The 25,709-nt window shown below is 41.5% G+C and overlaps 1 protein-coding gene across 2 annotated transcripts; it reads left to right on the forward strand.

Moving 5' to 3' along the window:
• Nucleotides 1-5,354: 5,354 nt before the first annotated feature.
• Nucleotides 5,355-24,660, forward strand: topbp1 (DNA topoisomerase II binding protein 1). Of its 2 annotated transcripts, none has more exons than XM_088322702.1 (28): nucleotides 5,355-5,667; nucleotides 5,735-5,831; nucleotides 5,950-6,084; nucleotides 6,155-6,298; nucleotides 6,367-6,548; nucleotides 7,754-7,947; nucleotides 8,023-8,199; nucleotides 9,146-9,312; nucleotides 9,372-9,535; nucleotides 9,608-9,843; nucleotides 11,510-11,826; nucleotides 12,913-13,085; nucleotides 13,206-13,417; nucleotides 13,594-13,928; nucleotides 14,058-14,237; nucleotides 14,303-14,418; nucleotides 14,503-14,626; nucleotides 14,695-14,847; nucleotides 15,059-15,113; nucleotides 15,184-15,364; nucleotides 16,691-16,902; nucleotides 16,962-17,104; nucleotides 17,168-17,252; nucleotides 19,678-19,841; nucleotides 19,910-20,038; nucleotides 22,552-22,641; nucleotides 22,717-22,878; nucleotides 24,241-24,660. In XM_088322702.1, the coding sequence occupies exons 2-28, from the start codon at nucleotides 5,745-5,747 to the stop codon at nucleotides 24,361-24,363; spliced, it is 4,440 nt and encodes a 1,479-aa protein (XP_088178828.1). In that variant the 5' UTR covers nucleotides 5,355-5,667; nucleotides 5,735-5,744; the 3' UTR covers nucleotides 24,364-24,660. The 2 variants fall into 2 exon arrangements, with proteins under 2 accessions (XP_088178828.1, XP_088178829.1); XM_088322703.1 differs by having other exon boundaries at nucleotides 17,171-17,252.
• The last annotated feature ends 1,049 nt before the right edge of the window (nucleotides 24,661-25,709 follow it).

The following is a 25,709-nucleotide window of genomic DNA, read 5'->3' on the forward strand; positions in this document are numbered from 1 at the left end:
TACTTGCAGAGGACACTAACATCTTCTATTCCAGTGATGTGTATAGTAATATAGTAACTTATCCTAATAGTGAATTAATTATCCCCCAAAACATGGATGGGTATAAATAAATTAACTTTAAATCTGGAGAGGTGTTGTAAAAGGATAGTGGGATGTTTAGACGTGTTCTAAGGGATGGGCAGGGCACCTGTATGATGTGGCAGGGGTAAACCAGGGAAAGCTGTCTGGCCCTGCTGTTGAACTTAATAGTGTTATGTCACCGTGACCTGAGTGACTTGGCCGTTTTCTTGTGTCCCGTTTCATCTGGAGGGACGAAAGCATGACCAACATAGGTGCCGAGGTGCTTAAATTGTTTGGGTGTTTACGGATTTGGGTTGGCCATGGTCCCCAAAAATTTTTGTGTGTGTTTTTTGCTACCTTTTCTTTTCTTTGTTTTTGTATATGTGTTAGTCTTGCTGTCAGTCACCCCTCTCGAGGGATATGACCAGGGTAGATAGATAGAATAACTTTAAATTTGAATAAAATAAAGTGATATTCATTGGTAATCACAAGGAAAATCTAAACCTGGCAGTGAAAATTGATGTTGCCTTAGACACTGTTTCAGAAATTAAATTTTTTAGAAGTTACCACTCAAGGGTAAATTAAACTGGAAAACACACTTCAGACACATACAAATCTAAAAGCATTTCAATTATGAATAAAGCCAAATTATTTTTAAATCATTATGCATTGTATTTAGTATAGTGTTCTCTACTTTTGACATATTTTACATACTGTGCAGAAGTCTGGGTTTATAATTGCTTAACCCCATCCCCTTTTTGTGCTCCAAAAATGCGCAATAAGAATTAAACACAAAGCAGGATAATGTGATCACACCAATATTTTATTTCTGCAGTCCAAATCATTAAAACTGTGTGATCTAGTTTATGTTGGTGATGATGGTGAAAACTAAACAAACACAAAAAAATTGAGATACAATTACATAGAGATAACTTTAATAATAACAGAAAACAACTCGTAGCTAGGGCAGACAAGTGGGAGTTTTGATGCTGGCGGCATCTGGTTTAGGCTCCTCCAGCGGCAGGTTTAAAGATACCTAGTATGAAGGACAACAAACACCAGTTAACAGTCAGTTGTCACCATGATCACAAGTGCTAATTGTTGTTATTATAATAAATATTCTTATTATATAGTGTACTGAAAATGTATGGAGACAGCAATGATGATGATGATGACAATTAAGTGACTGTGCCTCCACAGAACATATGAGAATATGTATATTTGTGAGGTGTTTGTTATATGTAAATACTCAGAAGACCTAGCTGTAAGACACAATTATTAAGGAAGCCGAAGGGGTAGAATTAAATAAGCATCTGCTTCTTAGTAATTCTTTTTTTTCGGGCATGTTTGGTTAACATTGTTTTTGTTTTTTCATTTACTCCTTTGTTTTCTTTTTGTTTAGCTTGCGTTTGGAATATAGTTTCATTAATTCATTCATTTTTCTTGTAACACCAAGAGGAGAAGAATTTCAATGATGAAACAAGGACACATTTACGCTTTTGTAAACCACTCGACGAGGACATATTAATATATATTTGTTTTTTTCAAATTATTTATCTTTTGAAAATAGTTAACAGGAGGATTTGTCAGGTGATGTGCTGAGAATTGCACCCCTGCCGGGGTCTGTCTCCCCTAGTGTGAGCGTGCACACGTTACTCCCGCTAGTATAACCACTTTTACCTCGTTTTATCTCACTTTTTGGGAATGTAATAGCTAAAATGTCCCCAAAACCATTTCATCTTTCATTTGTTGGGAATATTATAAAATGGTAATACACATTCTATTTAAATCACTTTTGAGCAGGTAACATGTTTATTTTACCTTTTGCTTACTCAAATCACTGGTATTGTAACTGTTATGCGTTCTACCATAAAGCGTATTATGCTGAAATGAACTGTCAAATCATCAACAGATAAAACGGGAGACGAACGTTTTTAATTTCTTGTTTATTATCGAACGAGACGTAAAACGTGAACACATTGTATTTTACTTGAATAAACAGATCGTCTTGTGCCTAGCATTGTCACAGCAACGGTGTGAATTGTTTTTCTAGTACAAATGATCCAACATCATCCTGATAAATGTAGCTGATGCTGGTGGGAGGGTATGCGCATTTCAGAGTGGACTGTTGTGTTTGATGCCAAGAAATGCACACACCAGAACATCTAATGCAGGGCCCATCTCCTCACAGTATAAAGCACCTCTTGCTGGATGCAACTGAACCTGTTTTGAGAAGGTGTGTGTGTGTGTGTGGGGGGGGGTGTTTCTGGTCAGCCTGTCAGCCATCTATCTATGGCTATGAAGGTCACAGGTCCATAAAATGTACCCTGGTAACCCATAGTGGGCCCATTTCCTCACAGTAAAAAACACATCTTACTGGATGCAACTGAACCTGTTTTGAGGGGGGTTGGGATCTCTGACGACAATCACGACGAAAAAAAATAAATTGCAGTAAGTTCTCTTTAGCATCAGTCGTTATGCTTTTAAGAAAAACTTAGGGCGACATCTAATTAATCGGTTAAGCATTTACATTTTCACTATATATAGGCCCAGACGAAATGTATGTCTAATACTGTTTTCCAACACTTTATTGTCACAAGATAGACCCCAGCCTTTAGAAATTGTAGATTACAAATAGAAAGACTTGTATGTGGAGGGCATTTTGAAGGAAAGCAAACATGCAATCTGCTGAAAATCCTCCTATTATGTTGTTGTAGGCAAGTCTCATTTTTAATAACACTGATGTTGCACTGTCTGCAATCAAACACATGTGCAATAACGGACATAATTGAGATTCACTTTGAATTTAATTTACATTTTCATGTGTAATAAACCCCCAGTCTAAAAACTTAATTGAGAAGTCTGATTGAAGAAAAGCTCAATTTCCTGATGATATACATAATGAAGCGTGTTTGATTAGGTAACATTGTGCACAATCCATTTCTTGTCCCATGCTTCGAGTAACTAGTTTTATTAGCTACAAGTCATCTTCTTTGATATGAAACATTACGTGGAGCTTTAGGTAAACATTTATCTATACATGGTTAATTTGTTCTTGTACTCATTTCCCTTACCACTAGGCATCTCCATCCATCCATCCACTATCTGCTCTGCTTATCCTCAGTAGGGTTGCAGGGGTGCTGGAGCCCATCTCAGCTGTCTTTGGGCAGTGGGCAGGGGACACCCTGAACTGGTTGCCAGCCAGTCGCAGGGCACACAGAGACAGGGGGGTATTTCTGGTCAGCCAGGCTACATACCATCAGGAAATTGAGAAGCTCCATCTTGTGATAATAAAGTGTTGGAAAACAATATTAGACATACATTTCGTACAGGCCTATATATAGTGAAAATGTAAAGGAACTAAATGCCTAACCAATTAATTAGATGTCGTCCTAAGTTTGTTTTAAAAGCATAACGACTGACGCTAAAGAGAACTTACCGCAAATATTTTTTCTTTGTCGTGATCGTCGTCAGTCAGGCTGACCAGAGAAGCCCCCCCACACCTCCCGACCCCTTAAAACAGGTTCACTTGCATCGAGCAAGATGTGCATTTTACTGTGAGGAGATCGGCCCACTTTGGGTTACCAGGGTAAAATTCATGGACCGGTGACCTTCAGAGCCATAGATAAATGGCTGAAAGGCTGACCAGAAATGCACCCCCCCTTCTTAAAACAGGTTCAGTTGCATCCAGCAAAAGGTGCTTTATATTGAGAGGAGATGGGCCCAAAAGATGGGCATCAAACACAACAGTCCACTGTGAAATGCGCAAACCCTCCCACAAGCATCAGCTGCATTTATCAGCATGAAGTTGGATCATTTGTACTCACTCATTCATTCATTCTCTGCACCACTTATCCTCAGTAGGGCCGCAGGGGTGCTGGAGCCCATCCCAGCTGTCTTCAGGCAGTGGGCAGGGGACACCCTGAACTGGTTGCCAGCCAGTCGCAGGGCACATAGGGACAGACAACTCACTCGCTCATTCACACCTAGGGTCAATTTGGACCGGCCAATCCACCTGAAATGCATGTCTTTGGAATGTGAAAGGAAACTGGAGTGCCCGGAGGAAACCCACGCAAGCACGGGGAGAACATGCAAACTCCACACAGGAAGGTTTGATCTCATGACCTCAGAACTGTGCCGCACACGCGCTAACCACTGCGCAGCTGTGCTGCCATCATTTGTACTAGAAAACAAATTTACACAGTTGCTGTGACAATGGTAGGCACAAGATGATCTTGATTGATGATGACAAGAAATTAAAAACGTTCGTCTCCCGTTTTATCTGTTGATAATTTGACAGTTCATTTCAGCATAATACGCTTTATGGTAGAACGCATAACAGTTACAATACCAGTGATTTGAGTAAGAAAAGGAAAAATAAACATGTTACCTGCTCAAAAGTGATTTATATACAATGTTCTATAACATTCCCAACAAACGAAAGACAAAATTGTTTTAGTTATATTACATTCCCAACAAATGTAAGGTGAAATGGTTTTAGTGGCATTTTCGCAATTACATTCCTGAAAAGAGATACAAAAGTGAGATAAAACAAGGTAAAAGTGTTTATCATAGCGGGAGTGATGTGCGCGTGGTCCCGCTAGAGCACAGGTGTCAAACAGGCGCCCCTCGGGCCAGATCAGGCCCGCTAAGGGATTGAATCCGGCCCGTGAGACAACACTCAGAGAAGCGCAAGAGAAAAACAAGCTGCGGGTTGAAACATGTCAGCTTGATGTTGCCTCTCACAAAGACACTGCACTCTCTCTCTCTTTCTTTTCCACCCCTCTTCGCCCACTCAGTCTCTGTCTCTTTTTCTCTTCCTTTGTTGCTCTTTATCTCTCTGTGTCTTTTAACCTCTTTTGCTCTAACTTCCTTTTTTCCTTTTCTCTCTTTTCTCTTTCTCTCATCATACCCCTCGCACTTTCTTTTCTCTTTTCTCTTCTTTTGTCTTTCTATTTCTCTTTGGATTTCTTTCTTCCTCTTCCTTTATTTTCCCCCTCTCTCACGACTTTTTATCTTTTGTTTCTCACGCTCTCTCCCTCTCTCCTTCTTTCTTTCTTTGTCCCGTCCTCTCTCCCTTTCCCTCCCTCTTTCTCTTATTTCTTTTTCTCTTTTTCTTTCTCTTTAATCCACTAGTCCGGCCTCCGACAGAATGTTTGTTCTATTGTGTGGCCCCCGAGTTAAAATGAGTTTGACACCCCTTCGCTAGAGAGAGCCAAATCCCGGCGGGGTGAAATTCTCGGCATCACACTGGCTGCCACGCTGTTTCCTCACGGATCGTTTAGTCTGTCGCTCAAAAGGAAGTGACGTAATGGCGCGAAGCTCAAGGCCGACACGAATTACATAGGGTTATTATTTAGTGGTTAATATATTGTGTACAGTATTCGGACATTTCAATGGAATAAATCACTGAATAAAAATTAGTTTTTTTATCATAAATTTAAAGTGTTGTTTTAATATTTTGTACACTTAGTGGTATTATTCTTCGAGTGTTTTTGTGACGGACCCAGTAAGGTTTTCTTGCTTCAATTTTCTGTCAATTTTGTCCGTTTTATAGAGAATTATTTTCCTTTTTTCAACTATTTTGTCTTTGCGGCCCTCGGGCAGGTAAGTGATTTGAGAAATGTGGTTATTTAGTGGTTTTATTTAGTGGTTTCGAACTGTAATTTTTCAGGTTAGTCATCATGCCCAAAGGAGACAAGGATGGCTTCATTGTCAAGTTTGTCGGAAGTCAAGGACAAAGTTCACAGTTTGCTGACAAAGCTTATCAAGTAAATAAAATCAGACTAGAAAATGTCCATTCCCGTGCAAGCTTCTCAGAATTACACGAACTTTATTTATGAACAGTGTCAAATGAATTGACAAGTGATGATTCTCTTTGTTATTAAGGCAATTCTGGAATTGCAGTCAGAAAAGTATGTCAAGAAACTGGATGAGGAAGCTGTGCTAAAGATGGAAAAGAAGGACGACTCCTTGTTTGTTTTCAGCGACTTTGACACGGCTGCCTTCCAGCATTGCAAGAATGTAATGCCCTCTCTCGTCATTTCTGTGTCAACGGGGATAGCTTTTGAGTTTTTTTCTTTGTGTCTGGCAGCTGGGCTGTCGTATGGTGAGTCCGCTGGTGGTACTTTTCTGCCTGCAAAAGCAGCGTTGCGTTCCCAAAGCTGAGAAGCCGGTTTATAATATGGCAATGGCAGATGTCACCGTGTCCTGCACCAGCCTGGACAAAAGCACCAGGGTCTGTCGTGTGATTGTCGCTGACGCAAAGGATATATGAAGAAATGGCATGATTGTGTGCCTTTCCAGAGCGAGGTGTCGAATCTGGTGCAGCTGATGGGCGGGCGCACTTATCCGGATCTCAACGTGTCTGTCACGCACCTGATCGCTGGTGAAGTAGGGAGCAAAAAGTACCTGGTGGCTGCCAATCTGGGAAAACCCATCTTGCTGCCTTCTTGGGTCAAAACGTGCTGGGACAAGTCACAAAACAGGTCACATACTAAAACAAGTTGTATAAAAAATCTTAGTTGATCACAGGTTTTTGATATATTACTGTCTTTTTTTCTTTATCTGTTTGTGCCTTCTCTGTCTTTCACTTGCGCTACTATCTCTCTGCCTCTCACTCGCTCTATTGTCTGTTATTTGAAAGTCTTTCTCCCTTTTTGACTCAAAAAAGCTGTAAAAGCAAATGTTTATTTTTGACCACATATTTTAAGACAAAATTCAACCAAAATGCTCAATATGCTCTTCAGACAAAAGCTTAGTCTTCAGCACATTTTATTTCACTGTGTGATGTTTGATCATTCAATCAAATCTATGAGGCTGTGTCCCATATAACAAATATACCACTTAAAATATATCTCCCTCCCGCAGTTACTTAAGTCTCATTTTGACCGTTATTCTCACATAAATAATGTCACAAAAGTCTGCAAACAAGGATACCAACGTGTTTACCTTTTGTACAGACAGCACTGGGCGAGAGACAAAAGAAAGTCCTTGCGTAGCTCTGTCCATTCCTACCACTACCCAATCACTTTGTTCTTGGTGTTTTGGGGTGTTTTACAGTTTGTTTTGCCGTTTTTTTATAATGTGTCGCAACAGTGGACATTGATTATTTAATGAACTTCCATATAAAGCGATGTACAGTCAAAATTGGGTCTGTTGGTGTGACACCTTGACTGTAAAGTTTAGGTTAAAATGTGCCCTACATATACTAGACTTGTTTTAGCTTCGCTCGCATTAAAATAGGCTTCGGTCAGGTTCAAGATGAGACAACGGAAAAAATTTGCAGGGTCTGAAATTTGTCTCCAAGCCAAATGTACTTATGAAAAGAGCCATATAGTGCTCGCGTGCCGTGGTTTTCCAAGCCCGCTCTACTGTCTCTCTCACTCTGTCTCTCTTTCTCTCTCTCTACTGTCTACCTTTTCACTCTACTATATTTTTCAATCTTCTCTCTCTCTCTCACTCTCTCTCTCTTTCCTTCTTTTGACTGTCTCTATCTCACTCTAACTCTATTGCAAACCTCTCTTCCTTTCTCTTCGCCTCTCTCTCTGTCCTCTCTTCTTTTCTGCATGTCATTATAATCTACACTTTTATTTCTGTGGTGTTTACTGAGCATAAAGCACTCGCATCTAAGAAAGTAGAGTCAAGATCAAGTGAGAAGTACATTTTTCAAGATGTGGGCCTCCATTTCTAGTTTGTTCAGGTACACTGATCTGCCGGTAGAGGAGCACCTATGCCCTGTTTTGCGGGGCTGCACCGTGTGCGTGACGGGCCTCTCTAGCGTCGAACGCAAAGAAGTTCACCGTCTGTGCGAGCTGCACGGCGCCACCTACACCGGACAGCTAAAAATGAACGAGTGCACACACCTCATCGTCAAAGAACCTTCCGGTCAGTCGGCTTTTTCTCTGGTGTGCCACCATTTTATTTGTTTTTGTTTTGATTTTGCTGTGTGGATCCGTGCAGGTCAGAAGTACGAGTGTGCTCGTAAATGGAACGTGAAGTGCGTATCCCTACGCTGGCTCTTCGACAGCATCGAGAAGGGCTGCTTTCAGGACGAGCGCCATTACACTGTGGAGCGCGCCGCTTCCGCCGGCGGACGGCCAAACACGTCCACACCCACGGGTGCTAAAAAGAAAGAAGGTCGGCTTGCACGTCAATTTTATGGTGTTAAGCCCTGCGCACATTTAATGCCACTAGCGTGAGGATTTTGGCGTCAACGCTTTTGGTTGCAGAATGCCAATGGCGCCGTCCCCAATACAAATGAAGACGTTTTCAGCTTTGTTGTTATTGAGGTTGTTGGTCTCCAAGTTTCTCACAAAAGACATGAGTAGAATATAGCTTGCAGTTGGTATGACTGGGGCCCGCATCTTTACCAAACACCTAGTTCTATAATCTGTCATTACGTAACAATTATATTACATTTTCATCAGTACTGGAGATCTGTAGCAGAAACATCTCCAGGTTTAGTCTAGACTGATCCTTCCAACTCCCTGTTACGCAAGCTTCCTCTGGTCATTTGTATAAGACTCCCATTCCATTGAGATTTTGTCCTTAACAGTTCATATCTTTTACACAATCAGGTTACGTGTGACCATTCAAGATGCCAACTACGAGCACATATTTATTCCTGTGAGACAATTGATTATTTCTAGACCACAGCGCCAGGGAAACTACTGTGGATAATAGTGACATATGCAACACAAAAGTGAGAAGTTGTCTTTTTGTGTTGTTGTCATTGGTGGTTTTCGCAGTAATGGACCAAAGTTAATTTGCTTCTGATTGTTCCTCGAGTATTTGAGGGAACTCCCAACTTCATACCAAATGGAAAACGTAATAATTTGATACATAACTTCGCCTGCTGTTCAATTTGGTCATAGACATTAATAACTTTGCTTGATTTGGCTGAAAAACTTGAAATATATTGATTAAATGTTGAATAAGGAAGCATAAATCCTAAAATTATAGATGTTTGATAACTGAAGCCAGGGTGTGCCGCCTACTGTGCAGGGGGCTATATTGGTCCAGTAAGCTCTATGCTGATCATGAAAATGAGGCAAAGCCAAATTGTCCGTCTGCTCCCGCACAGAAGGAATCTCGGTGCTGGGTTTGAGCAGCATCTCGGTCAACGCCAGCGCCACCGTCCAGGACACGGCTCTCACCAGTGTCAACGGCAGCCGCCTGGATGGCCCTGACCTCTCTGACAGTCTGGATCTCACCGTGTGCCCGGCGGACGACATCTTAGACGGTTGCAAAGTAAGCGCTTCTTATATTTTGTACCCGTTCTCCTCTCATGTGGAAAGATGGGCACGCAGCTTCATCTGTGCGGCTTGCCCGCTAAGAAGCTGGAGAAGTTGCGGCGCTTGGTGAGCACGGCCGGCGGTCTTTGCTTCAACCATCCTAGTGAGGAGCTCACACATTTGGTCATGGGAGAACCAGACCAAGACCTCAAGACTTTTCTGGCCAAAGTCACTCACAGGTTGATGGTTATTTTCATCCAAAAGTGAAATACACAAGATTCAATTGATAAATGGTTTTATTGATTGGTCAGACCTCACGTGGTAAGCGTCCAGTGGCTGCTGGGCAGTTTGTCCAAAGGCCGTCTCCTCTCAGAAGAAGGCTTTCTCCACCCGTACTATGCGGTGGAAGATTCGGCTGCACCGGGGCAGCGCTCGGTCCCCTCCAGGATTTCAATGGGCCCCCCTGCTGCCAGTCCCAGTACTCCAAAACTGAAGCAAGCAGAGGATGACCTGCTCTCGCAGTACATGACTAGCGAGCCAACAGTTGGTGAGTTAGTTTGAAGGAAAACAGCACTTGATAATGCTGTCTACTTTTTCCGTTGTAATGTTTTATTTCAGCCCAATCATGCTTTCTTTTAGTTTTTGTCTATATTTATTAAGATGGTCGCCTGTGGCACTTGATGGTATCTAAGTTGTGTTATGCATTTCTATCTTCATTCAAATGCAAATCCATTTAGTCAACTATAACTTAGACAAGATGCCACATGAAATTCTCTCCTTATTAAAGGGACACAGTGTATTATTTAGTGCCTCAGTGGTTGAAAAAACTTCATTTATAACAAAACATTATCAGTTGAAACAGTAAGCAGGAATATATGTACTATTATAGCAAATATAAAATGCATTTTTAAAATACTTGTAGGTAAAGAAATCCTTATTTGTTTGACATAAAATGAGGGGAACTGCGGTAACTATTCCCCATTTTGCTACTATGAGTACCCGAAAAAACAAATAGCCTCAGAGGGTCTTGGCTATAAAATTCAAAGATATGGTGCGGTTTGGTGACCTTGAGTCTCTGTAGTTTGTATTCTTCCTTGTGCTTTTAGCACGACACTATACAAGTGACATCTAGTGGCCAGACTATACACACTGTCCCTTTGTTATGTTAATAATGTATGCATTTGTCTTGATTCAGTTACAGTGGAACCTCGGTTTTCGAAAGCCTCTCAGTTCGAACAAATCTGAGTCCGACCCAAAATTTCGAGAAATTCTTGCTTTGCTGTTCGGTCAAAAAATCGGAGTTCGAACGCCGGTAATGCGTGAGTGTGTACGCTAGGGTGCGATGCTGAGCGGCGTACGGGTATAGATCGCTCTTTTCGTGACCAACTTTTATCGCGTGCGGACGTGCTTCGTTTTGCTTTCGCTTTTAATATATGTGTACAAAGTGTTTTAGCCCCTAATTATGCCTCCGAAGAAAGTCAGTGCAAGCAGCAAAGTTGCTACAGGTGAAAAAAGAAAAGTAGTGCGTACAACTATTGCATTTAAGAAAGAAATAATAGCAAAATATGAAGGAGGTGTGCGAGTATCTGATCCTCTCCCCACCGTCTACCTGCGCCTTCTGCTGACCACCACAAAGGTAAGAAATCCTATTCATAATTCTTTTCTTTATATTTTTTTTTACACGTTCATGTTAGCGTAATCTTTCGTACGGAAGATTACGATAACGTACGATTAGCCTGGGTTAGCTTTATGTTTCTGTTAAACATTCATGGTAAACATTCAGGGTGTTGGAACGGAGCCCCCTTTCCAATGAACCGCTCACCACTTGTTGTGGAGACCCAGGTGCTAAATGACTTGTAAATGACCTGATTTTTTTTTATTTTTACACGTTCATGTTAGCGTAATCTTTCGCACGGAAGATTACGATAACACGAACGTACGATTAGCCTGGGTTAGCTTTATGTTTACGTTAAACATTCAAGGTAAACATTCAGGGTGTTGGAACAGATTAAAACGATTTACATTATTTTTAATGGGAAAAAATATTTCGGTAATCGAACGAATCGGTTTTCGAACAGGGTTCTGGAACGGATTATGGTTGAGAACCGATGTTCCACTGTACTTGATTTTTTTTTTTTTTTTGCCCGGATTAAGTTTAGTGAAAATGTGCATGGACAAATATTTCCCCTAATCAAAATGATCCTAATTTGTAGTGGAAGAGCCACCTCCTTTAGAATGTGAGAGTGTGACGTCCCTCAAGATGGCCTCTGTACATTCCTGGACGCTGGAGCGCAGCACCAGGCCAGAGTCGGACTCCACCTTGAATGAGGCCGGTCTCTTTGCTGGGAAATGCTTCCTCCTGCAGGGATTCAGCGCCGAAGCTGAGGCACAACTCTCTTCGCTGGTCACTGAGAACGGCGGGCGAGTGGCCACGAGCCGCACGCGTGCTGTGGTGGACTATGGGGTGGTACCCCTCTTGGGAAGTTCTGTGGAGGCCACTGTTGATGAAGTGGTTACCGACACGTGGATGGTGAGCTTTCATCATGTACCTAAACATGTAAGCAATTTAAGTAGGGCTGCAACTAACCACTATTTTAATAGTCGACTAGTCACCGACTACTAAAACAATTAATCATATCATCAGATAATTATGATTTGTTTTTTCTTAGTATAGCAGCAAGTTGATTTAGTTATGAGGCAAATGATAATAATAAACAAATGAAATATACATTTTTTTTTTAACAAACTGCGGATCCGTACATAAATGAAATAAACACACCCTATCTAAAACCAATTAGGCACAGTGCTCGTTCAGTACAGACATAAATCTATAAATAAACTTCTGGCCATTTTTAGGGACAGAAAACTAATTAACACAACTCAAGTAAACATTTTTTTTAACTTGACCACGACCCAAAAACAAGCCAGCAATTGTCAGCAGTTGCAAAAGCTATCCAGAATTACGTCCTCAGTGGTTCCCTGACAACCCAGGCGATTAAGGGTTCCTGGAACCGTAAAACATTTTTATCCCCGTAAACCAAGAACAGGCTCATTTAGCGGCACTAGAAAAGTAAATAAAAACAATAGGTGTATTTCGGAAAGTACTTAACAATTCTCAACAGTTTGAAATCAAATGGTTTTAACAACTGACAACTGTTGTTTTTAATGTTAATATTTTAACAACCAATGTTTGTTTTTCGGACTGCATGAATTTAATTTCTAAAATGTTCTTCATACACAGTCTGGCATAATGCTCAAGCTCTTATTCTAGTGAAATATATGTGTATAAAATGGACAATTCATGTTATTAAAAGCATCAACTGTCAGACTGATCTTTTTTAATATTCATGCATCACCAAGGTACTGCCAGGATATGCGAGGCCTGCTTTGAAAATGTACATGATGTTGACGCTGTAATTTCTGTATGTTACTGCTTAAGAAAGAGACACTAATGCGCATGAGTGACTCTCAGCAGAGATTATATTCATGTAAGGATTCCTAACTCTGTTGGAAAAACGGTGTGGCCCAATAGTCTACAATGGAATTTATTGTTGTCTATTTCTATTATTGATTTCTGTCGACAACCTTGACTAATTTTTGCAGCCCTAAATTGCAGGCCACATGTGTAGAGAGGGAGTGTCTCCTGAAGCCATCGTCAAATCCTCTCTTCACTCCTGTTGCCGTGATGGATGGATGTTCCCCTCTGGAGGATTGCGTCCTTTCCGTCAGCCAGTTTACGGGAGCTGAGCGGGAGTCGCTGGTGGAGCTCGCCAAACACCTCGGAGCAACGTAGGTGTCTGCCTTTTGTGTGTGTGTGTTTTTTTTCCCATCTGAATTTAGCATGTAACTCGACGGTAAGCTCGGCTCTTCTTTCCTTTTCTCATTTCTGGGTGGGAATTACTTCCGCAGCGTCCAGGACTACTTTGTGCGGCTGGCCAACCAGAAGAAAGGAATGCTGGCCAGCACTCACCTGGTGCTGCAGATTCCAGACGGCACCAAGTACCAAGCGGCCAAGAAATGGGGGCTCCCTGCAGTCTCCCTATCTTGGATCCTGGCGTCGGGCAGGAGCGGACAGAGGGCAGCCGAGGAGCTCTTTCTCATAGACCTGCCGCCTTCTCCCGGTTCGCACACATTTATCCGTGCATCTATAAAATTTTGCTTCCTTATTGGATAACAAGCTCGCTCCAAAAAGTGGAACGATTACAAATACTGTGAAGAAGACAGTCTGAATATTTTCTGGATGCCTTCACAGGGCTCATTAAAGTTTTGATTGAGATTTTTGATATTTCTTCCCCAGAAAGGGAGGACGAGAGTTTTGTGGGTGCTTCTCAAAAGACACCCACATTGCAACCCCCAATGCCGCCACGACGGACACGCTCCTCCCCAGAGGTCCCTTTGCTGGGTCTGCAGACTGGCAAGGCCATCACGCCGCTAGATTATGGACGCTTCCAGAGCAAGACCTTTCACTCTTTGGTGGCTAAGATAAAGTCCAAAGAGGACATGGGCACGCCCAAACCCAGCCAAGACGGTGGACAAAGGAACCCCCCCATCAAAGAGCCCTCACTGCAGTTAGACACGCCGTCCCGCTTCCTCAGCAGAGATCAACTTTTTAGGCCTTCTTTCAATATTAAGGTGAGCAAACAAGTGGGCCAACTCTGCCTCAAAAACACTTTTTTCCTTGTAAAATTTTAAGCTAAGTGACATAGAAAAGATAAAGTTTATTTTGGCAGAAAACATCCTAATGCTGTCACTCACCCACAGGACACGTTAGCGGCCTTGGAGACTCCAGGCGAGAGAGCGAAGCCCACTGTAAAGCCGGAAACGCCACTGACTGAGCTCGTCAACCGAAACATGAAGATAGCGCTGGCCAATAGCTCCCGCAGAAACCACGACATGCAAGAGGCCTCCGCTAGCCCTGTGCTCAACACTGCCAGGAAAGAGGTCGGTGTCTCCTTCTCTTCACTCTACGATTTGTTGTGTTATTGATGTTGTTTCATCATGCACAGGCAGTCCAAAAAGATGATGGCCCACTGATGGGCATGGTCATTTGTGTGGCCAAGAAGCTGAAGGAGACGCAGAGCCAGCTCAACGCTGTGGCCGCCTCGCTCGGAGCCCAATTCAGGTAGACCCCACCCACTTCAAAAATAAAGAAGCTTACATCTTCCTCCCACCCAAACCAAAAAAAAAATGTTTTTTTCTTGCAAAGATGGGCCTGCGACGATTCCGTCACTCACTTCATTTACCAGGGAAGACCGGGCGACAGCAGTCGGGAATTGCGAGGCGCGAAGGATCGGGGGTTACACGTGGTTTCGCCGCACTGGCTGGATGCCGTACGTCTCCTGCTGTCTTGTCTGGCCTCGCTCCAAGAATTTAATCTGTCATTTCCTATTTTGCTCAGTGCGCTGAGGAGCAAAGGCACGTACCTGAGTCTCTGTATCCCTTCACGTACAACCCCAAAATGAGCCTCAATCTCAGTCAGCTTCCCAGAAGTTCGCAGCGCTCTCCGCCTTTTGCGTCAATGCAAGACAACGCCCAAGACCAGGAGGACAAAGTAAAACATTCTCTTTTTGGTCTTCATTTCTGCTTTTACTGCACACAAAAAACATACAAGAACTTGACCATCTCTTTTTTGAACTAACATTTTAAAAATATTATTGGGGAAACGGCTGGAATTTCTTTTACCTTTTTTGAGGACTATTATGAGGCTCTGTGCAGATTTTGTTTTTGTAAACTTGGAGTAACATTCGAGCATCATCTTTCAGGATGCATGCAACACTGCAGACCACGCTTATCCAAATGGAGATGAAGACAACATGGGTGGGTGCCGCCCCCTCTCTTTCTATCCATCCCAAAACCAAAGGGTCATCTCCCTCCATTCGTCTTTCAGATATGGCAGAGTCGCTGCAGATGAGAGAAAACCTTCAAAAAACGCTACAAGAAATCATGTCCGCCACCAAGAAGACGACTGTGAGACGGACGTCGATGCGGCTCCGCTGCGATGGCGCTTCGGGCGCCGACTCCACTCCTGACACACCTGGTGCCAGCAGGCGCACTCTGGAAGCATTAAGGTGAAAAGGCTACTCCATGGTCAGGCAAACTACGGTCGGCAGCCCATATTTGGCCCACATTCAGATGAACAGGCTTTTTAATCCAGCCCGCCAACTGATAAACATATTATGATGTCTAAAATGGTAACAAAAAAGTATCATGTTTTCCGCACTCTGAGGCGCACTGGATTTTAAGGCGCACCCCCAGAAATTCATATATTTTTCATACATTAGGCGCATCGGACTGTAAAGCACATGAAATTAGGACTGCAGTAAGAGATTCCTTGGGTATGGGTACATATTAGAACAATGCATTAATAAAAGATAACATTGTATGCAGTGGGAATAGAACCTGAGTAGTGCTAGTTAGAGTACAGACGCTTGACCACCAGATGACATACAAAAAGGCACTAGAGATTATCTCATTACACTACAGTGGGACCTCGCTACTTCGCGCTTTGGCGTTTGCGGATTCAGAGCTTCGCGGGCCTAAAAAAATAAATAAATAAAATAAAATAATTTAATGTTTTTTGTTTTGATTTATTTTTTTATTATTATAATTATTATTTTTTTAATTTTAAAGCATTTTTGAAGGGGCGTTGCTACTTCGTGGTTCCATGTTCACGGATTCAGAGCTTCGCAGGTCTAAAAAATAATAGTAATAGAATATAATATGCAGATTTTCACTTTTCGCGGGTGGTTTTGGTCCCCATTAACTGGGTTTTAAAAAATAATAATAATATTTTTTTATTTTTTATTTTATTTTTTTTTAAGGTGCTTCGCGGATTTTCACTTATCGCGGGTGGTTTTGGTCCCCATTAACCGCGATAACCGAGGTCCCCCTATATATTTTTTTAAGCATTTTTGAAGGGGCGTCGCTACTTAGCAGATTTTCACTTTTCGGGGGTGGTATGGTCCCAGTTAACCGGGTCTAAAAAATAATAATAATAAAATAAAAAATATATATGTATATATATAATATATATATATATATATTTTTTTTAAGGTGCGCCGCTACTTCGCGGATTTTCATTTATCGCGGGTGGTTTTGGTCCCCATTAACCGCGATAACCGAGGTCCCACTGTATTTGTACTCATAGTGCCACAACTCTTGACTTCTTGGTGCATTCTGACAGGTTAAACAATTTCTCCACTTCTTCACATGTGCGTAGATAACCTCTCGGATTTATTTGTATGCGTACGTAAAATAGCTTGTGTAGTATTTTGCTGAAAGACTTCCTGTTTTCTCCATTCTCTGACAACCAATGGTGAAGAAGTGAGGACTGTTTAACCTATCCGTTTGCATTATGCAAATCAATGGGTAACTGATGCAAATCCCTACGGCAGGGTCTCTAGGGCAGCGGCTGTGGACGTGAACACAGAGCAGTCCCAGAGCGAACAGATCGTCTGGGACGATCCGACGGCCCGGGAGGAGAGAGCCAGGCTGGCCGGCAATCTACAGTGGCCTGGAAGTCCCTCCCAAACCCTCTCGGAGGTTGTGGCACAGCGCCCAAGCAATCTCAAGGACTCCATGACCGACTCGGAGCTTGCTGAAATGGGTACGGTGATTAAAATTGCCCCTAAAGATCAGCTTGTTAACCCTTTTTCTACCCTTCAGCGGCTTGTGACATAATCGACCAGCAAATGGGCAAGAGGGCCCTGGTCCCTCCAAATGAGGAGCCAGAAGATGATCTGTTGACGCCAGAAGCTCCCAGTATTGCCTTTCCCCTCATCAAGCCTGCCGTGGCTCCAACGCCAAAGGTAAGGTTTCAAAATGCGTGTTAATGTCTGTGTGCTCAACTGGTTTCTGGTCTTTTTTGAGAGGAGGTGAGGACTCCTCCCAGATTTCAGTTGTCCTCTCTCACTCCTGAGGAACGCACTGATTACAGCCACCTCATTGAAGAGCTCGGTGAGTCCTGCCTCCAAAAATGACACCTTTCAATACGCTTTATTTGTTATGTCTGGATCTGTCATATGTATAAATAAATGTTTAAACAAATAAATGAATAAAAAGCTACAGATAAATCAGTGCTGTGGTTAGAACTTTCGCTTATCATGCGAAAAGTTCCCGGTTCGAGACCGGGTGGAAACATTTGTTGGCCTGGAGAGGGATGAGCGCTACCAGGCTGGACTTGCCCAAGAAACACCACATGAAATGGTGCTCCTTTGACCCTAGTGGTTAAGGGAAACAGCCACCCACACATATGACATGAAAACAATGTATTGTCATATTTATGCATTTTGTTATTTATTTCTGTATATATTTTGTCATGGATTTTGTGGTCTATTTTGTCATTTATTTTGTCTCAACAAAATTTAAATTAGGCGGCGCACCAAACCGGCTGAACTTTTCACCTATTGATTGACTGACAAGTGCATTGATCAACCGCAATGCCTTTCTTTATCACTGATCAACAATCAGGTAAAAATCATCAATTTTGTTGTGACAGAACAACCGGCCAACTAGATACTGAAATAAATAAATGAAAAAATATACAACAAAATTAATAGTGAAATAATTAAATAGAACTGACTAAATAAATTCTGAAATGTATAATAAAAAAAAAGCCTAACCGCAGCCCTGACAAAATACATAGATTATTGCATTGCATTCTTAGTGTGCATTTTTAGCGACTCTTAGCAGTCAACTAAATACCTTAAAGATAAGGATTAAAATCGTGCAGTTTGGACACTTCAAGTTCCCATCGTTTCTATTCTTCCCTGTGCGTTGTACTCTTTTTCAGTGGCACCACACAATAAAGTGACGTCAAATGGTCAAATATACCAATGTGGCTTTAACCCTTGTGGCATGCAGGTACATATTATGTACATTTTCATGCATTTTATATTTTCAATCAAAGAGAGAGCATTGAAAAGTAAACACATGGGAGCTCAAGTTTTCCACGGTTTGTGAGAACATTCGGATGTTCAAAGTGGCATTGTGCTGTGATTTATATTCTATTGCATTTAGGAGCAAACCAAATAATATACACAAAGCGTGCTATATACATTATTTGGACGTATAGACATCCATTATAATTCATAATCTTTGACTTCTAAACCTGGTGTATGTCAATGCCTTTCCCGAGATTTGGGTATTTTTCTCTTTAGTACCGCAAAGTCAATTGTGTGCAAAGTAAAATAAAATCTTGAGTGGCGCCAACGTCAAAATATAATAATAATAATAATGATAATAACTTTGCCTGCAGACCACTGACTGCAGCCCCCATGACACTGGTATTGCACACCGTGTAGCATCACTTGCTTGACAATTCTTTAGCATTGCTTTTCAGAAACGTCTACAAAGCAATGCAAAGGAAGTGTCGAGCTTTTTACCTTGTTGTTGCAAAAACAAAGTATCGTGAAATTGATTTGCGTGTGTGCCTCTTGGCACAGCCAAAGAACTTTGTATGCCATTGCCCGCATCAGTAGCTTTGCCACCCCATTCAATTTATTTCATATTGAGCTAATTATTGACCACATAGTTCCAATGACTCATTTACAAGAGGAGATAACAACAATGCACTGGACCACGATCACTTGAGACTTCTCATTTGAGCTGGAATGTGCAAGTCAAAAGATGAGTCTACAAAGAGCCTGTTGGACAAGGAACTGGGTCGTTCGATGTTCGCTGCAACAATGTATGTCTAGTTTAGACGAAGTTTAGTCAAGAAAAGTTTAGAGGATAAAAAAAATAGATGGATAGATAGATGCTTTATTCACCCCCGTAGGGAAATTCACACTTTCAGCAGTATCCTTTATTGTTTATTAACAGAATGCCCTCGGGGTGCTATGTTGTAGTTAAGCAGCACAACTACACATGCATAGATAGGTCTGATGCCACCGAACAATTTGAGTGGTTGAAAGTGAAAAATATATTTATAGACGACTGAGTTATCACTATTTAAGGTCATGTCCAAATAATGTACACTGACATGTATTGTGCGAGGTTATGGGGAAACCGCTCATGTGTGAGCGGCGGCTTGTGCAAACAAGCTATTCGTTAAGATCCAAACATTTCCATTGTAATGACTTTGTTCTGAGAAATGAGGAGGATTAAGTTGGGCAAACATGAACACGTCTCTATAAAGGGGCGCCGCAGAGTACTTAATCTCAAGTGATCAAATAATACACTTTGTCATTTCAAGTCATATATTTAGGTATGACATGATTTAATTCTGTGTTAATTTTTTTCCTATGGCTTATATTTGTAGCTGTTCATTTATTTCTGCATTTATTTCTACTTATGGCATAAATGATCCTCCATACATTGCAACCTCTTTAAAGAAAATTATGGAATTTCTGACTTTTTTTGGGTGTTCTCCTTTGTGTAGGAGGCGTGATCCTGGTGAAGCAGTCGTTCGACCCGAGCTGCACGCACATCCTGGTGGGTTCGCCTTTGCGCAACGAGAAGTATCTGGCGGCCATGGCGGCCGGAAATTGGATCATGCATCGCTCTTACTTAGAGGCCTGTCGCTCCCAGGGATGCTTTATTGCGGTGGGTGCGGCCAAAGTCACCATTGGCTCTTGACTTTTCCACTGTGCTCATTGTTCTAATTTTTCCAGGAAGAAGACTATGAGTGGGGAAGCAGCTCGGTCCTGGACGTGTTGCCCTCCATCAGCTCACAGCAGAAACGCTTAGCAATGGCCGCCATGCGCTGGAGGAAAGCGCTGGAGGGAGCCTCCGAAAAAGGAGTATGTAATGCTTTCGTCATCCAATGATGCTTTTCTGAGTTCCACTGACGTTGAATATCCTCCAGTCTTGCAAACTATAGTACTTATTAGTTTAATCTCGTATTTCGGGAGTAAATACAATTATATTCTGGCTTCTTATGGCTCTTTCCAAAAGAGAAAAAATATGTGGCACAAGGGTGGGCAAACCACGGACCACACAGTCCGTTGGGCGTTATAATCCAACCCGCCAAACTACAAGTTTAAAGGGACATTGTGTATTTTTTTGCTTGTTTTTGGAAAAAATCTATTGATTTGAATGAGAAAAATTGAAATGTGCATTTTTTTTTTTAAATGGGCAGTTTGGGAAATTTGTATTCATCTCACTTAACATGAGGCTCATCTACACAGAGCTGATCTAATTGTTGGCCATCTTGCTACATGTACCCTCAAAAAAGGCATACAATGTGAATTCCTTCTAGTGCTTTTTTAGCACCTGTTTTTGGTTCCACAACACTACAGCGACATCTACGGATCAAATATTACACATTGTCCCTCTTAAATAAACAGGGTTTGTATGAGTACTTGAAATTATTGAATATCCTTGAATTTTAATGTTTTGTTTTCAAGGTTTGAAAAGTGCTTGATTTTTGACTAAAGTGTTTTTAATGCCTGAAACTGTTGCGATGTTTCTCGGCAGTCTGACTAAGACAACGCATTAAGTGAACAAAATAAAACTTTAAAATAATTAACTTTCTTTGGTTTGCACCCAACTTAAATAAATCGTTGGTGGGATCAATGAAATAGATAACGCCAATCAATAATTATTATTATTATTACTAACAATATCTATCCATCTATCTACCCTGGTCATATCCCTCGAGAAGGGTGACCGACAGCAAGACGAACACATACACAAAAACAAAACAAAATAAAAAGAAAATAAAATTAAAAAGTTAAAAAGACACACAATTCTTCTTTTGACCATGGCAAACCCAAATGCCCTAAACACCCAAAGTAGTTAAGCACCTCAGCCCCCAAGTTGGTCATGCTTTCGTCCCTCGAGATGAAACGAGACACAAAAAAGCGGATCAGGATGACTCAACACACTCTTCTGTTCAACAGCATCTTACACTGGTTTACCCCTGCCGCATCATACAGGTGCCCTGCCTATCCCTTAGAACACGTCTAAACATCCCATTATCCTTTTACAACACCTCTCCACTCATTCCTATCCCCAACAATAGCTCTAGCTTCTACTATATTTATACCTCTTTCCCGCAGTGCACTCATACCATCCATGTCAATCGCGGCCTTCCTCCTAGTCTCCTTCCATTTACTTCTGCTCTGTAGATCCTCTTCAACATTCGCTCCTCATCCATCCTCTCCATGTGTCCAAACCAACCAAGTACTCTCTTATCCACACACTTTCTCAGTTCCACTACTACTACAGTTCTGTCTCTCATCCAATCTAGTCACTCCTAACTACTGTGATTAAATGTACAGTGGAACCTCTGTTCTCGACCATAATCCGTTCCAGAACCCTGTTCGAAAACAGATTTGTTCAATCACCGAAATCGTTTTTTCCCATTAAAAGTAATGTAAAATCGTTTTAATCCGTTCCAACACCCTGAATGTTTACCAGGAACGTAAACATGAAGCTAACCCAGGCTAATCGTGCGTTAGCGTAATCTTCCGTACGAAAGATTACGCTAACATGAACGTGTAAAAATAAAAAAATCTGGTAGTTTACACTTCATTTAGCACCCGGGTCTCCACAACAAATGGTGAGCGGTTAAAGGATAAAGAAAATATTTATGAATAGGATTTCTTACCTTTGTGGTGGTCTGCAGAAGCCATGCTCTATTCCCTCGAAAGAAGGGAAACTCGCACATCTTCTTCATATTTTGCTATTATTTCTTTCTTAAATGCAATAGTTGTACGCACTACTCTTCTTTTTTCACCTGTAGCAACTTTGCTGCTTGCACCGACCTTCTTCCGAGGCATAATTAGGGGTTAAAACACTCCGTTCACCAATATTTAAAACGAAAGCAAAAAGAAGTGCGCGGTCACGTGACAACAGTTCTTCACGAGGGGTGGGGGCAATCTACACCCGTACGCCGCTCAGCATCGCCCCTAGCGTACCGGCGTTCGAACTCCGATTTTTTGAACGAAAAGCGAAGCAAGAATTTCTCTAAATTTTTGGCAGAGAACCGATTTGTTCGAACTGAGAGGCGTTCGAAAACTGAGGTTCCACTGTATTGCTTAAAATGGCTTGCTATATGACTTTGGTTTCAATCCAATTTAATAAAATGGTCTAGGAATAAAAATGTAAAGAAATTTGAGAAAAAATATTCTTGTCCTCATGCACTGCCATGGTTTCATATTGTGACAATAGAATAAAAAAAGTTTTCCCCTCCTGGCCTCACTCCTCTTCCAAATGTTTTAACCAAATGCGGCGATAAAATTTGCCTACTGCTGGTGTAGCAGCTCTACTTTTTAACATTCAGGGCTTTTGATTATCGTTTTTCTTCCAGGGGGCCTTCAGCGGCTGGACGGTGATGCTGAACATCGACCAGAGCCGAGAAGCCGGCTTCCGGCGCCTGCTGCAGTCAGGCGGAGCCAAGGTGCGCCCGCCCGCCCTGTATTTGAGCACTCCACCCTTTTTATCTGCATTTACAATTCGCTTCCGTGTTCTCTAGGTGCTTCCGAGCGCTTCGCCCGCGTCCTACAAGGAGGCCTCGCACCTTTTTGCCGACTTCAGCCGCCTGCGGCCGGGTGATTTTCGCGTGGACGTAGCGGATGCTTCCGCCCAGGGAGTCACATGCCTCAAGCCCGAGTACATCGCTGATTACCTCATGCAGGTAGCTACACAAATGCTAGTCTTCAGTCGAGATTTTTGTTATAGTTTGAATTAAAAAAAGAGTACCGTTTCAGTTCTGTTTTTGAAGGGAGAAAAGCAGTTATTCAACACAAGAGGTAGTCTCAATAAGTATGTTTTTTTATTTTATTTGCTTTCTGTGTTTTAAGATGTAGACCAGTAATGTCAAACATAGGGCTTGCAGGCCAGATTAGGCCCATTGAATTATTTATTCTGGGCCAAAAGACAACACCGAGGGCAGTGCAAGAAAAAATGAAATGCATCTTGTCGGTAAAATAACTTGCAGTACTATATATGTCCGCTAGATGTCGCAAAAGTCTTCATTCCTTACTTGACTGTCCTTTCAGTACTTGAAACTCCTTTCGTCCATTTCATTATTTTTTCTTTTTTCATAACTTGTGTCCTTTTAAGCTAATTTTTCACATTTTTCAAGACTTTCCCACGAGTTTCAGTACTTTTTGTTTACTGGACTTTCATACTTCTCTGTACTTTTCAATACGTTTTAATTATTTTAAAATTTTTCCATACTTTTAAGTATGTTTTTCAGTTGTTATATTTTTTTCATGACTTTTTCATACAGTTTACGTGTTTCCATTTTTTAAATCATAATTTGCAGTGCTTTTGATGTATTTTCATACTACTTTGTAATTTTCATACTTTTTTATCTTTTTTATAAGTTTTAGTAAATGTTTCACTCCTTTATATTTGTTAATACTTTTTAGAACTTTTTATAGCTTGCAGTACGTTTTGTATATTTTCAAAACTGTTTTGTACCACTTATACGTTTTCAGTTTTTTCTTTTAAGTACATTTTTTCAATTTTATGTTTCTATTTCATAGTATTTTAAAAATATATATTTTTCTGAAGTTTTTTTTTTAACTTTACAGTACTTTTTAATGCTTTATTATATTTTTCGGTACTTCTCAGAACCATCAATATTTTTCCCTAGTTTTAATACTTTAGTATATATCATTTCAGGAATTTTTAGTACATTTCATACCTTTCAGTAAATTTCGTTATTTTATTTCTAATTCATATTTTGTATTAGTTTTCTCTCCTTTTCCAAACGTGTCAGTGTGTATATATTTATATAATATATATATATATATATATATATATATATATATATAATATGTGTGTGTGTGTGTGTGTGTGTGTGTGTAATTGTGTATGTATGTATATACATATATTTCTTTCTTTTTATTATTCTTTTGCAAGTTTTTTTCTACCATGTGAGATCAGAGCAAAACCAAGTTTGACACCCCTAGAAGACAGTGCAGTAATGTCTGACGTAAGCGAGGGGGATTTTCCCGTATGTGATTGATGAGAATCTCTCGTCCCGCAGGAGCCCATCCCTCCAACGTCCCTCTACCTCCTCACAACCGAAGAAAAGCCCGTCACGCCTTCACTGAAACGCCAAGCGGCATCGGAGCACAACTCCCGCCTGAAAAAGTCTCGGTTGCACTGAAAGCAACTAAAAAAAAAACTGTCGTAAATAGACCGTTTTTTTATTGTGAATAAAGTAAGCGTGGCACATGTGGAGACTGCAGTGTGTCTGCAGGCCTTGATGGATTGCCCCTCCCTGCACAAAACGGCCACTCGGCCTCTGTGATTGGCTGCCGGCACTGTGCTCCATCTGCATCGTCACCCTTTGCTCGACGCGTTCAGTTCTAGGTGACATTTATTGTCTTTTTTTTACCGCGTGTCAGTGAATTTATTGTGAATACGTGTTAATAAAGAAGCATTCCTAAATGGGTTCTCTGCTTCAGGTGGTCCTGGTGTCTTCTTTTTTTATCAGCTCCAAGATAACTGCGCAGCGTGGGGAAAAAAAGAAAAGAATGATTGAAAAGCTGTGACATTTTATTTTGGAAGGAGTGGAGCAAGAGGTTAATTCACACTGTTTCATATTTTTAAAAGTGCAAAAAGTGTTATTTCAGGCATTATTTGAAAGGGACAAATCTCAAAGAGCACAACTGTTTTGCAATGTGCAATTTGGTTGCTTGTGGCTTCCTCCTGGTGGACCCCCCACAACCCAATCTTCCTCCCCCCCTAGTGGGCCTTCATTTACATGAAAAAAGGTCAACAGATCAGCCACACAACAGAAGTTGTCAGCTGCCTTGAGTTACGAATCCACTGCAGCATCATCATAACACCTCTTGGAGTCTTTACACCAGAGCGGTACATTTGGCTCAACATGGGAGGCAAATCAGCCTTGTGGCTGCCCCCTACCCGAGCATTTCCCGATTTATTAGAAAACTGGCTGTTTTGGCCTGACTCACTGAAAAGAGCCGGTTCTTATCAGCTTCCAAACCACTCTAGATTGCTTTAAAGCTGTGCTTCTCATTTATTTTCTTTCACGTCCCTGCTCTGAAGAAGAACTCTTCTAACGACCATAGTAACCAGTACTCTTGTTTAAGGTGGGGGAACAAACCCCTACTCAAAAAAAAACGCCTCGAGAAGGATGGGAACTGTAGTACTTGTACTGTGAATTCCATCCATCCACTAGGTGCACAGCTTATCCTCAGCAGGGTCACGGGGGTGCTGGAGCTCATCCCAGCTATCCTCGGGCAGGGGACACTCTGAACTGAATCAGCCATTTAACCTGACATGCATGTTTTTGGAATTTGGGAGGAAACCGAAGTGCATGGGGGAAACCCACACAACCACGGGGAGAACATGCAAACTCTGCACAGGATTTGAACCCATGACCTCAAAACTGTGCCATGGACATGTTAACTATTTCGACGCCTTGCCGCTGAACTGTGAGTTGTGTTACTATATTGTGTTAGCCTTTATTGTTCAAATCTGCAGAGA

The sequence above is a fragment of the Urocampus carinirostris genome, chromosome 18, assembly GCF_059441175.1.
Source record: "Urocampus carinirostris isolate Australia breed hairy pipefish chromosome 18, RoL_Ucar_1.0, whole genome shotgun sequence".
Classification (NCBI taxonomy): domain Eukaryota; kingdom Metazoa; phylum Chordata; class Actinopteri; order Syngnathiformes; family Syngnathidae; genus Urocampus; species Urocampus carinirostris.